This window comes from Podarcis muralis, chromosome 11 (genome assembly GCF_964188315.1).
Source record: "Podarcis muralis chromosome 11, rPodMur119.hap1.1, whole genome shotgun sequence".
NCBI classification, from domain to species: Eukaryota; Metazoa; Chordata; class Lepidosauria; order Squamata; family Lacertidae; genus Podarcis; species Podarcis muralis.
The window spans coordinates 46,013,318-46,027,259 of record NC_135665.1 but is presented as its reverse complement, the minus strand read 5'-3'; the positions used below and the strand labels follow the sequence as shown (position 1 = coordinate 46,027,259).

General features: G+C 41.3%; 1 protein-coding gene across 8 annotated transcripts in view; it reads left to right on the top strand.

Annotated features, from left to right (window-relative positions):
* Window positions 1-13,942, top strand: part of PARP8 (poly(ADP-ribose) polymerase family member 8) — a 191,982-nt gene that overhangs the window by 125,757 nt on the left and 52,283 nt on the right. For all 8 annotated transcript variants that reach the window (XM_077936391.1, XM_077936390.1, XM_077936394.1 and 5 more), the window contains 2 exons: window positions 6,495-6,589; window positions 11,772-11,832. In XM_077936391.1, coding sequence (XP_077792517.1) covers window positions 6,495-6,589; window positions 11,772-11,832 — 156 coding nt within the window. The remainder of the gene's footprint in view (window positions 1-6,494; window positions 6,590-11,771; window positions 11,833-13,942) is intronic.

The following is a 13,942-nucleotide window of genomic DNA, read 5'->3' as shown; positions in this document are numbered from 1 at the left end:
TTCCCAGTCAGCAAACATGATGTTATGACCAATATCTTGCGCCCACTTAATCATAGCTGATTTGACCGTTTCATCCTGTGTATTCCATTTTAACAGCAAGTTATACATTCTTGAAAGTGTCTTAGTTTTAGGTTCTAACAATTCTGTTTCCAATTTTGATTTTTCCACCTGGAAGCCTATTTTTTGTCCAAATTATAGGCCTCTCTAACTTGATAATAATGCAACCAATCTCGCACCTTATCTTTTAATTTCTCAAAACTCTGCAATCTCAGTGTGTCTCCTTCTTGTTCTAATATCTCCCAATATTTCAGCCACTTGGCCTCCATATTGAGTCTTTTTAGAGCCTTAGCTTCCATTGGTGATAACCACCTTGGAGTCTTGTTTTCTAATAAATCTTTATATCTTGTCCAGACATTAAACACTGCTTTCCTGACAATATGGTTTTTGAATGCTCTATGAGCTTTGACCTTGTCGTACCACAGATAAGCATGCCACCCAAACGCGTTGTTAAACCCTTCCAAATCCAAGATGTCAATGTTCTCAAGAATTAGCCAGTCTTTCAACCAGCAGAATGCTGCTGATTCATAGTACAACTTCATGTCTGGCAGGGCGAACCCCCCTCTTTCTTTAGCATCAGTCAATATTTTAAATTTTATTCTGGGCTTTTTGCCCTGCCAGACAAATTTAGAAATATCTCTCTGCCACCTCTTGAAACAATCCATCCTGTCCACAATCTGCAAAGTTTGAAACAAAAACAACATTTTTGGCAATACATTCATCTTTATAGCAGCAATTCGGCCCAACAAGGAAAGCTTCAAATTTGACCAAATTTCTAAATCTTTTTTAACTTCTGACCAACATTTTTCATAATTATCTTTAAATAAGTTCAAATTTTTAGCCGTCATATTAATCCCTAAGTATTTCACTTTCTTAACCACATTTAGATCCGTTATTTTTTGTCTGGTGGCTCCCTCCTGCCCAGTGTCCCACAACAAAGCTAGGTCTTGTGGAGGGTCCAAGATGGCGGCCAGTCTGCCCTGAGAAAACTACTGGAGAAATTCACTGAAATGGTCTTCCAGATCTCTCTGTGCACAAACTGGGTGAAGTATTTCAACAGGCCTTTTACGCACAGCTCCAGTTTTTAGTAGTCTGAACCAAACAGAAGTGACACGAAGAGCTGTGAGCGATGGGGAGATTATAAGACAGTGGCGGCGAAGAAGAAAACTCTGCTTTGATCTTTGATAAAAGGGTTTCTTTACTCCTGCCAGTCACCTGTGCAGAATTCTTCAGGAGGGAAAAAAATGCTTTCCTTCTCTAGAACAACAGTCAAAAATCTATATCATGTCTCGGTTTAACGGCTCATCTCTTCTAAACACAATCCATTCAGACACAGGAAAGTGATACCTTTTATCTTCGCAGGGATTTTACTTTTCACTGTGAAAGTTTTTGTTTGCTCTTTTCTCTAAATAGCAAACAGAGATGTGCTTGTCCAAGCAAAAGCATGTATGGTTAGTTTTTGGCTGTGCTGCTCCTAGAATCTGTTCATTGACAGACAAAACAACAATCCTATATTTAAATTTGACACTCGCCAGCTATTTGTATGTGTTTCTCCTTAGAATGAGTGACACTATACGTATTTTACTTATAACATGCGCTACTGTTGAATTGGATTCTGTTTCTACTCACTAAAAGTGTTATGTCAGAAATAGTTTTGTTTTATTTAAGACACTTAATTATTCACATTCCTAAGGAATATAGAGAAAAACAATCCACAGAACAAGAGATAATAAAACAATAAAAAATTACCACAAAACCCAAATGCTACCTTAAAATGCTGCCTTAGTTTTAAGAGTCTTAGTCATACACCTGAAGCAAAGAGGGTACCTGGGTGGAAATTATGCAGGCCTGGCGCCACTACATTGAACACACAGCTCCTCATAGTTAAAAGCCATGTATCTCAGTCATGGGGGACCATCAACAGAGACTCCCCCCAAGATCTCGGTGATCAGATTGGGATATAAGGGATCAGGTATCCTTGAGCTAACCTGGACTCATGTTGTTATGGGCCTTGTAAACTGATTCAAGAACCGTGAACCTTTTGAAACGTGATATACAGGCATCCAGACTGTACATCATCCAATTCTCCTACCCCATCCCACCAGATGTTTGAATGTATCTATATGCAGATAAGTGTTTCTTTAAATGAAGATACTAAAGCTCTTCCCCTTCTCCCAGAAAAAAAGGCTTATTCAAACATACCTAGAGAAAGAAAAGATTTTTCTTTAAAAGTTCCCAGACAGATGGATAACACAAGCAGAGACTGGTGCACAGGCTGTCTTGACAGACAAATCCCTGTGCACACACACACACAAAGACAGATCTGAAACACATACCAACGTAGGCTGATGGAATGATACACACAGAGACATCTGCTGCTTGGGCAAATGCATCCTGCTCAGGTCCATACCCATGAACAAGACTCATTTCTCAAGATATTTTGCTGTACTCTTCAGAGTGCAGGTAAGGGATCACATTTTTAAAGGCTTTCCCCAAGAAAAGAATTTCCTGGTGCCCTCTGGGTATCCCATCAGTCCTAGCTATTTCCTGATTTCAGCAGTATCCCAGACAGAAGCTTGGATTCCTGTCTTATATAAGTGTTGCTAGTATGCATCTCTAATAATCCTGTTTAACAGGTGTGTTCCTAGCCAGCATCCCAACAATCATTGGTTGAGTTTAACTAGTCTGGCTTTTTGACTTGTTAGCTGCCTTGGAAGTACGTTTTTAAACAAACAAACAAATAGTATCTTAGCATTAAGCTTCAGGCCTAGTCATGTTAAGCATCTGCTGAATGTGACTTCTCTGAATATCAAGTCATTAGCCCCTTAGCAGGAGAACTGAATGTCATATTCACTATTCTGATTAAGGTCTGAGACTCCCTGACATCATCACAGGCAAAATTGCACATTAGCGTTTGACTTTCTACAAGATACAAGACCACCCTGTTCCCTTCTATTTACACTATATTAATGTAAATCTATTTTGTATTGACTTCATTGGAGTCTTAGCTTTATGGGCTGTTAGAGTCATTGAAAATTCCCGTGGGTCTGGTTGATGAGTTAGGGATAATGGAAGTTTTCAAGTCATTACTTGGATGACTAAGATTTTCTACTATCTGCCGCACCAGGTTCATAGCAACCATAGCTTTTTTCAGAAGATGGCAGATTGTCTATAATTCTGTTGTAAGTTTATTGTGAACCCATTTCTTCTTTTTGTCTCTCTCCCACTCTCTTCTTACCATCCCACCACCAGTTCTGTGGCTGCCATTCCTCAAGGCTTTCAATGGCAATGTAGTTATTAAAAAAAAATCAACAAGATGTGTGGCTGCTTCCCATGCTGAGATTTCCCTTTCTTGGGTGATGCTGTTATAACCACATATTTTGCCACTGTCCTGTGTCTTCTAAAAGTGTTGAGTGGAGCAATGGAGGAGGCTGCTCTACTAATGCAAACATCTACTCCAGGCATTCCCAAATTCTGCCCTCCAGATGTTTTGGGAATACAACTCCCATCATCCCTAGCTAACAGGACTAGTGGTCAGGGATGATGGGAACTGTAGTCCCATAACATTGGGAGGACCGTGTTTGGGGATGCCTGATCTACTCGCATTGTGGGGAAAAACAATCTTTAGATTCTTGATGTGGCATTTTGAAATAGAGCACGGTATCATTGGTCCAGGAAGACTGGGGGCTAACTCTGCATGACATATATGAAGTTTTATTAGGCTAAGCCCTAAGTGCACCCAAAATAATAAAAAATAAATAAATGTACATATACCTGCCCAGTACAAAGTTCAGTGCAGCTAGGTTAGGAATGGGTGGATTTCTTTTTGGTCAGTGTCACTTTCATACATCACTTTTATACTCAGGTGTCAGTTCCATCCCATTTTTGCATTAATTTATGACACACACACCCCCGGATTTTCTCTAAAATAATGTTTCGTTAAAAACAGGCATTTTAAAGCACATTTTGATACTTTTTTTTAGTTGTGTCACAACATTGGAGAAGTGCAAGATTCAATAGATAGCTCTGTTGCAATCCACACATTCTTCCAGGAGGTGCATAGCAGGTCAGTTCATATTAGAATTCACAAAGATTTAATTCTTAACTTCCCTAAATCAAAGAAAACCTCTCCTGAAGCAGGATAGTTTAAATCAGATTTTGTTTGAAGGAATGCAGCCTCTTTCTTGCCATTTTAGCTCCACAGTAATGTACCTTAACATTATTATATGAGCCCTATTTCAATTTAAACAGGCCAAATAATGTTTGCATCACTTTCCTTCCTTTTCATTTTTACCCAAAAGACCCAAAACCCTTTCATTTACATTTCCAAGAAAAAATAGACTATTTAATGAAGGATAATTAATTTTTAAGGGCTCCAGATGAGGTGAAAATACTGCTGAGGGGGACTGAATTTTTTGCTGGTACTGTGTGGGATTGTGGTACAGAGGGAATGCAAAATAATCCAATAAATGAAATTCCCTCTGCAGAACCTCTTTCTCTCTGTGTGTGTGTTTGACTTTGGAGATCACACAGCAAAGAGATCCCTTTAATCAGAGTTTTCTGTCATTGGGTGATCATTGACAGAAGGTATTTCATTTATTTAACCTCCCAAAGACCAGGAATCTCTTATGACCCTATTTTTTTTGGTGGTGGTGTTACCAGTCTGGGGTCTGTGGTAGAGTATGCTTTGCATGCAAAAGGTTCATTCTTTGGTGTCACCTGGTCAGGCTGAGAAAAGATCCTGCCTAAAGCCCCAAAGGGGACACAGGTGGCGCTGTGGGTTAAACCACAGAGCCTAGGACTTGCTGATCAGAAGGTCAGCGGTTTGAATCCCCGCAACGGGGTGAGCTCCCGTTGCTCGGTCCCTGCTCCTGCCAACCTAGCAGTTTGAAAGCACGTCAAAGTGCTAGTAGATAAATAGGTACCGCTTCAGTGGGAAGGTAAATGGCATTTCCGTGCGCTGCTCTGGTTCGCCAGAAGCAGCTTAGTCATGCTAGCCACATGACCCGGAAGTTGTATGCCGGCTTCCTCGGCCAATAAAGCGAGATGAGCGCCGCAACCCCAGAGTCGGTCATGACTGGACCTAATGGTCAGGGGTCCCTTTACCTTTAAAGCCCCAAAGAGCTGTTGCCAGTCGGTAGCGACAGTACTGTGGAAGACAGGCCAGCAGTCCATTTGGTATAAGGCAATTGCCTACTACCACAGAGGAAGCTGGTCAGTAAGTCACACAATTCAGGCTGGAGTTAACTCCTCATTAGCAAAACATGATATTCACAGACTTGGCTGAGTTTCAGGCCTAATGAGCACAGCAGCTCTTGCCCTGTAGGTCTAGCTCCATGAAATAGTTGCTGAGACTAAAAGCTCCACTGCCTCACAGCTGTCTCCTCCTCCCTAGGGCTTCTTGCAAGCAATCTGAGACTGCGCCTGTGTGCAGTCAATCTCTCTTCCACTCTTTTCATGCCTCTTCTGGTTCTGGGAGACAAGGGGAGAGGAAAGCTTGTTGCAGCAGGAGGAGGAGACACCCATGCCTCTCAACCAGCCTGACTCATCTCTGCCTCTTGACCTCCCTGCTTCCACTCGTCTGCTTCTGCTTCTTCCTCTGCTTCTTGACTTCTCTGTCAAAGACCTTCCAACTCACTGAGCCCTTTTACCCCTTCAGCTTCTGGCATCTCCTCTTCCCAGTCTTCTCCTCCTTCTCCCTGTGACCACCCATCACTGTCCCACCACCAGTCCCTGGACTCTGAGCCTTCTTCCCTTGGTGGTTCCCCAGCTGGTTCCTCCAACTATTCCTCTGTATTTGTATAAGGCCACCCAACATTATTGTTCTCTGTATAATGTAACTGCAGGATAGCTATAAATGCCAGTTGCTTGGGGAAATCAACAGGTAAGGCCTGTTGAATTTATTTCAGAATTTATAAGCTACCCGAACAGTGTATACAGTGGTACCTTGGGTTAAGTACTTAATTCGTTCTGGAGGTCTGTTCTTAAGCTGAAACTGTTCTTAACCTGAAGCACCACTTTAGCTAATGGGGCCTCCTGCTGCTGCCACACTGCCGGAACACGATTTCTGTTCTCATCCTGAAGCAAAGTTCTTAACCCAAGGTAATATTTCTGGGTTAGCGGAGTCTGTAACCTGAAGCATATGTAACCTGAAGTGTATTTAACCAGAGGTACCACTGTACAATCAACCCTTTTGCCATGCTCTTGTTGTGGGCATCCTAAATGCACTTGCCTAGTTTTGCAGAAAGCAAAGTGGACATTTGGTTTCATCCACTGAGAATTCTTTTTTTTTAATGCTCTTATACGTTTTTGCACTTCCCTGTGTTTCTGCCACAAGGTGACCTCAACTTTGGGCCAGTCGTTGAAGACGGTTTGTGGGGGGAGTTACTAAGAAAGAAAAACTTCCAGCAAAACATATTTTTCCCTTTTCTCTGCAGGTTAGTTATGATGGAGAACTTCACAAGCACCCACAGTTGGAAGCAGACTTGGCAGCAGTGAGAGAGATCTATGGGCCAAATGCAGTTTCTCTCAGGTATCTATATATCTCTTCATCTTTGTGAAGGTGAATTAAGGATGGCTTTGTAGCTAAGAAGAAAATGGCAAATTAATATAGCTTAGCACTGAGGGCAAGCTGTAAATCTGGTATCTAAAACTGAGTAAATAAAGGCTTCTACAGGGAATCTCAGTTTCAGAACAAGGAAAAATAAATTGAATAGTGTTTTGTTTTTTCCAGGTATCTGGATTTCTCCCCCTTTGGTTGTATTGGATTTACTGAAATTTAAGATACTGTTCTTGGCTTCACTGTTAAATGTCTTTGGCCATTTGAAGACTTCTGAACATACAGTGAAGCCTTCGGGTGATTAAATAAGCAGTTTTTGGCAGTTCAGGGCTGCATCCTAAGCACACTCGCTAAACTTCTTTGAATATACTGGGACTTCACTTCCAAGCAAACATTCGTCGGATTGTGCTGCATCATAGTTAGCCAAGTTCACCCATAACACTCAGCCAAACCATGGATTAGCACAAACAAACAAAACTGAGAAGATGGTGTCTGCTTTCTTACTCCTCTAGTCCTGTTGCTACAATGCCTCTGTGAACTAAGCCACAGTTTGGCCTAAGCATTAATGTCTGAACATAAGTTTGTGGCTTATCTCCTCCAGACAAACCACAAGTGGTAAGCCATAGTACAAACCTGGGCTGCAGCTCAAGGTTTGTTTGGAGCAAGATAAACCACAAGCCTGGGTTTGGATGGCAAACTCTGGCTTAGTCCATAGCACTCACACATTTGGTTATTCATGCTAAACCATAGTTTGGCTGAGCATTATGTCTGAACTTGGTCAGGCTGCTAATTCATAAACTCTATGGTACCTGCATATCCAACATAATTTTACTGAAAGAGATTAGTCAAATGTCTAGTTAACTTGAGGAACACCTAAAAGAACAGTCTGCTTCTGTCATTGTGTTTAATTTGCCGTTTCATCTTCATGGATTCAGTTCCTAGAGTACTTTACAAGTGACCATTCCTCATCACCGTTTCAGCCTGTCTCTATTTTAGCATAGAATAAAAAGTTGTCAGAATTTGAACATAAGCTGTGCATATGTTGCTCTCTCCATTTAGTGAAGCCAAATTAATATTCCTTAGAATTCATTTGTTTCATTCTGCTGAGTGGCATATGAATTGAATTTGTGAATGTATGTTGCAGTTCCTTAGACAATACGACTAAAGGAAAATCTTACTTTCATTACGTGCCGTTTTGAATTAAGTGGAAATTCATTAAGTACAGAGCGTATTGGAAATTAAAGGCCAGACATGGAATGAAGAAGATAATCATTTAATTGCAAGGCTGATAACAGCTATAGTTGGGGAAGTTATGCATACCTTCATAATAAGCTCCCTCAGGCTCCACAGGCTATGAAAGTAAATGTTAACTTCTTATAAAAACGTCAGTGTGCTCAATTTCTTCAGTACCTGCTTCATTATAATTTGTGTGATCTTCTGAGGCCCAATTCATTTAATAACTGGCTGCTTCTGGCTTGCAAAAGGAAAGGAAAAAACTAAACTCCAAAACATTTTACATTTCTTCTCGGCGCCACTGTTGAAAGTGCTTACAAGTTCCTTGGTGGTCAAAACATGCTCCTCTGAATTTTCATTCTTTGCATTGTTGGTTATTCTTTGGCCTGCAAGTCCACCTGGCACTAGGGAATATCTGCGGTTTCCACCAGAATCACCTTGTGATCTTCCCTGCCCCGCAGCCAATCAGCAATTCACACATTTTACAACCTGCCACATTTTCTTTAGATATGTGACCATTACATGACTTGTCATACAGGATAATGTAAGGCTTAGAGGGTACATCAATCAGGAAGCTAGACAAGAACTTTAATGCCTCTCTTCAACAGTACCAGCAGTAACAGGAATCTCCTGAGTTCTGTCAACATGCAACTCAATCCAGTGCCACCTAGTGGCTAAACCATATAATGACATTATCCACACAGTTGGCCTAAGACATCTTGTGCCTAGAATAGAAAATCCAAATAGCAAATCTCCAGTGTAGCCTCCCCATACTTGACTGGACAGATGCCATGATAGCATTACTGCACTGAATGCTCCACAGTATGTGCAAAGAGTCATTGAGGTAGAACTTAGCATTGTTACAATATCATGAGGGTTAATGTATATGACTGGTACCTTGATATACTAACACTTGATGAGTTTTTAGAGATAGCCAGTATCTCTCGCCATCCAACAGGCTATTATTGGGGCTTAATTACCTTATCTGGGATTTTAACTTCTTATTGCTCCTGTTGATTCTGTTGTGATTTTACATGATCTTTGTACTCCCACCCTGGGATCATGCTGTGATGGAGGTGGCTTAAAAATACTGGGTAGAGATCAGCGCCAAACTATTACAACTGTTCCATCTGGGCATGCAATGCAGCTTGCCAGATGGAAATATCCTCACTCTCCTCCCAATTGCGTGCTGTTCTGAGTGTTCTCCTCACCTCCTCAGAGCCAGTTTTGGGGGGTATACATGAGAGGAGAGGAGGATAAGCCCTATTGTGCAAGTGTAATTCCTTGTACAGGGCTTCTGTTGATTGGGTGCATTAGGTGAATCCCACCCATTGTAAACAAACAAAAGAAATTGACCATGCCCCAGCCATGTACTTAATGAGAATGTGAGTAAACAAACTGTGTCCTGTATATTTATTGAGAACCTAATCAAACACGGAAGACCCATAAAAATGTATTCTTAATCTCTTGGCTTTACTCAATAGGTTGTAGGTGTTGCTAAACCAATTTTTAACTGTGTGGTTTTGTCTTAAGGCCCTATCTCTCAACACTCAATGTGTAAAGTGTAGCATGGAAGCATAACTGGCACATGCAATCTTGTTGAAGCGCTAGAAGTTTGTGCATATATTATGCATTGGCGAATTCTGCGCTTACTGCTTGTAGCAGGAGGGCCAGGCAGTCAATGTCCTTCAAAGCTTTAAGAGGAGGACTTTAAAGTTCAGGTTTTCTTCCCTCCATATGCATATTGATCAAAATATTTAATATAGATGGGTTGCTCTTGTTCTAAAATACTATTCCAATTTTCTTTTTGAATTTGTGTGTGTGTGTGTTGATTTATTTATATGCCACAACAACTACCAGACTTTTAGAAGACATCTGAAGGCAGCCCTGTTTAGGGAAGCTTTTAATGTTTTATGTATTACAGTATTTTAAAAAAAAATTGGAAGCCGCCCAGAGTGGCTGGGGAGGCCCGGCTAGATGGGCGGGGTATAAATAAATAATAATAAGTAGTAGTAGTAGTAGTAGTAGTAGTATTTGACCAGATGCACCCAAAGTGATGAAGGAAAGCACAGCCAATGCAATCAGTCAATCAAAACAAAATAAAACAGCAAAATCGTCAAATATTCGCCAGTCACACTGGATGTGCATTATTGAATTTCATTCACGCTCATTTTACAGTCACTGTTGGAATAACATCTTCTCTGTATAGCTTACTCAACAAGAGAACAGCCAATTGATTTTGCCCTAATATTTCAAGTTACTGCTTTTATTGTATGTTTGTTTTATCATAAATATTTAAGATGTAGTCCAGCTAAATTTAAAACAAACCACTTTATTTCAGTGGGAGAGTTCAGTACATTGTTAAACAGCGCAGGACTGCAATATCTCAAGGACTGCCATTCCCCATATAAACCAACCCAGACACTGCATTAATCAACTTTGGCCCATCTTTGTGTACCTCCTCCATGTGAGGTCTAGAGGATGGCAACACAAGAATGGGCCTTTTCTACAGTGGCTCCCCATTTGTGAAATGTTCTCCCCAGGGAGGTTCGTCCGGTGCCTTCATTGTATAGTTTTAAGTGCCGGGCGAAAATGGTTCCTCTTCAACCATGCCTTTGACTGATTAATATTCTGTATCCATTTGACTATTTATTTGTGCTTTTATCTTGTATTTTTATCTACTGAACTGCCCTGAGATCTTTTGATGAAGGGTAGTATATAAATCAGTCAGTCAGTCAGTCAGTCAGTCAGTCAGTCAGTCAATCAGTCAGTCAGTCAGTCAGTCAGTCAGTCAGTCAGTCAATCAGTCAGTCAGTCAGTCAGTCAGTCAGTCAATCAATCAATCAATCAATCAATCAATCAAATCTTATCCATTGAAATCAGTGGATTCTTCCTGAAATGTACCTTGGTGTGTATGCAGTTCTCCCCACCCCCTTTTCTTAATATTTTTTTTTGCATGATTGAATTGCTTTACATATACTATTTTAGTCATCCTTACAACAGCCATCTGATGTATCTAGTCTTATGAAGTGGTTGCACGGTGCCTGACTAGGCTTTCCCTTATCATGTAGAACAATGGTTTTGTTTCCACGAACAGACAAAACAAGTTGAGGTGTAGAAAGAACAGAATGACACATTGTGTATCATCCTGAACCATCCTTTCACAAGAGGGGTCCATTTTGTGTGACTTTTTCCAAAAGTTAATGATTTCAAAATAAAAAGTCAATAATATGTGGCAATGCTGCTTCATGACTTCCTTTTTGGGGCTGCTGCATTGCACTAGCTGTGTCTGAGAATGGAAATTATTTTGGCTGTTTTGGATTGCACATTCTTTTCTTCCATTTCATTTTTGTGGCTTAGCACGAAACAACGTTTTCACTGTTAAACCCACATCTACAAATGTGAGCTAAAATGCCACTCATTTCCCAAAGGCTTCCTGTTGGAGGTTATCCTGCCACAATCTCCTCCAACTTCTTTATGCTGAAGACACAAGAAGCTATTGTCTACCAGATCAGACTATACATATGTCCATCCAGCTCACTACTGCAATGTCTGCTGTGGCTGTTAGTATCTCTCTGGGGTCTGAGGCAAGATATATATCTCTTCATTTGCTACCTGAGCTTTTTATCCAGAGATACTGGAGACTGTACATCATATCTGCTGTGTGCAAATTATCAGCTCTGCTACTGAGGTATGGTCTCAGCAAAAGCCACCCAGAGGTGACATTGGAACCATTTTGGCGCGGGTGCAACAGAACCTATTCAATACTGCAAGAAATCCCATTTTTATGCTGGAGGAAACCGGGTTATATATACGGTTGACTGTCTTCTAGTTTTATATTCTTCAGTCTGCTGATAGGATATCTTTTTTCGATGGTCACGAGTATCAAAGTTAGCTGTAACATGCTGTTCTTTCCTTTCAGGGAATATGGAGCCATTGATGATGTAGACATTGATCTGCATATTGATGTTAGCTTTCTTGATGTAAGTAATTGAACCATATGGTAATATAGCAACCATTAATACATAACTGCCTTTGTTTTTCATCAAGATGTGTAGTCAGCCACACACTGGCACATCGCTTTTTTTTTTTTACCACCAGAAGCTTCCGTTGCATGAGTCTGTTTACAGTGGAAACATTGTTGTGATAGGTTCCATGCAACTCTTAAATATTTGGTGTAGTTGTATACATTTATGTCATGATGACTTAAAATGATACTGCTTTCTCCATTAATATCAAAAGTTTACAGCAGGAGACAAGGGACCTGGTATCACAGTTGTCAGGGGTTCAGGGAGAGAGGCACAGATGAGGGAGGAGACTGAGAGCGTGGGGGAAGAATCCCGGAACGAGGAGGAAGAGGATGACAATGACTTGAGGGTTTCCATGAGTCTTTCAAGTGAATCGGAGGATTCCCAAAAGGGGGCGCCCGTGGTCAGCCCAAGGGGAGTTACAGGGGGGACTCGTCAGGAGCAGGGGAGCAGCAGGGGAACCCCGAGTGGGAGTTGGAGATCGGGGCCGGCTTCCCCGCCGGAACGGAGTGAAGGGGGTGGAGTTCCCAGTGTGACAGGCGAAGCAGAGCAGGAAGCAGAAAGGGGAAGGAGATCGGGGCAAGACGTCCTGCCGGAAGGGGCGGAGAGTAGTACAGAGAGTAGTGTAACTGTCAAGAGGAAGGTCAGAGGTAGCGAACGCGCGCCAAGTTCAAATGTGGAGGTGCGCGGAAATGCAGAGAGCCCGGAGGTGGAGCCTGGTCCCAAAGCACGGAGGAGGGGGGAGCAGTTGTCTGGGGATTCAGCGTCAGGGGAATCCAGGAGGGGAGAAACCCAGGGGGGCAGAAAGACCCTGCGGAAAAGGAAGGACAGGAAGAGGTGGACCAGCACAAGCCTCTTAAACTGGTGTAGAGGCGGGACTGATTCAGAGGGGACTTCAGCGGTCTAAGCCTAACAGACGTGGGGCTGCGCGCCTCGGCTGTGGAGCAAACAATGTACTTCAATAAAGACTTTTATAAATAAACTGGACTTGGCGTTGGTCTCTTGTGAGCTGGGACCTGAGGCGGCCCTGACAGTAGTCCTCTGCCATAGTTCTTCATGTTAAGTTTTGGTTTGCCGTGTTTGCAAGAAAGTGTGTAAAGTTTAGGAAAGACAGGAAAGACATCCCATGGGCCCTACTGCATATCCTCCGGCCATTTACTCCATGGACGGATGGTTTTTGGTCCAAAAGTGCCTTTTTGAATGGCATGTGTCACCCACAGAAGTGGCCTACTGCACACTAGGGTAGAGCATGCCAATTTAGGAGGTAAAACTTAATTTTTGCAAATTCCTTCAGTGGAGGGTTCTTAAAAATATGTTTTTGGGTGTGAGGAATTCAAATCTGCTATTATTTTTGTGATGGGACAACATTGAGCTTGGTAGGTCTACATTTGATTAAGAAGCTCATAAACTGCTTTCAGAAAACCAAAGAATTTAATTTTACATTCTGAAAATTAATAATAATAATAATAATAATAATAATAATAATAATAATAATAATAATATACAACTACAAGTACTTTGCAATCATTTTTAGTGATTTCTATGCAATTTTACACACATTTTCCTTACCAAGCAAAACTAAATTATATTAATTTAACCAAAATATCTTTTGAATTCCCAAATCATGTTAAAACTTTTCAGCACCCCTCATTTTGGGAATTTGAAAGTTGAAAAATTCAACATGCCTTAACACTAGTGTTGCATGAGAAAATGTGTGAGTGTTTTCTATTTTGTACACAAAGGAGCACGAGAACTGTGACAGGACCTATCTTTTGTAAAACTGTGTGAACTCTTACCAAACAGTGCTAGTGTCTGTTTTCCTTCCACGCCCAGAGGGAACGGATTTTCAATGACAGGGAGGAGTTGTGTTCATCTCCATCTTGGATTAGTATCTGAAATGAAGAAGAATTTGGTGGCATGCGTGTGGCAATGCTTGGCTCTTATAGGAAGGTGATGAGTTGCCAAGATTTGTTATCCAAGCCAAGAAATGCAAAGTTCAGGCCAAAATCTCTATGAAAGAAAGCACTATTTTGTTTTAAATGTAGTGGAATAAAATTTATCATTT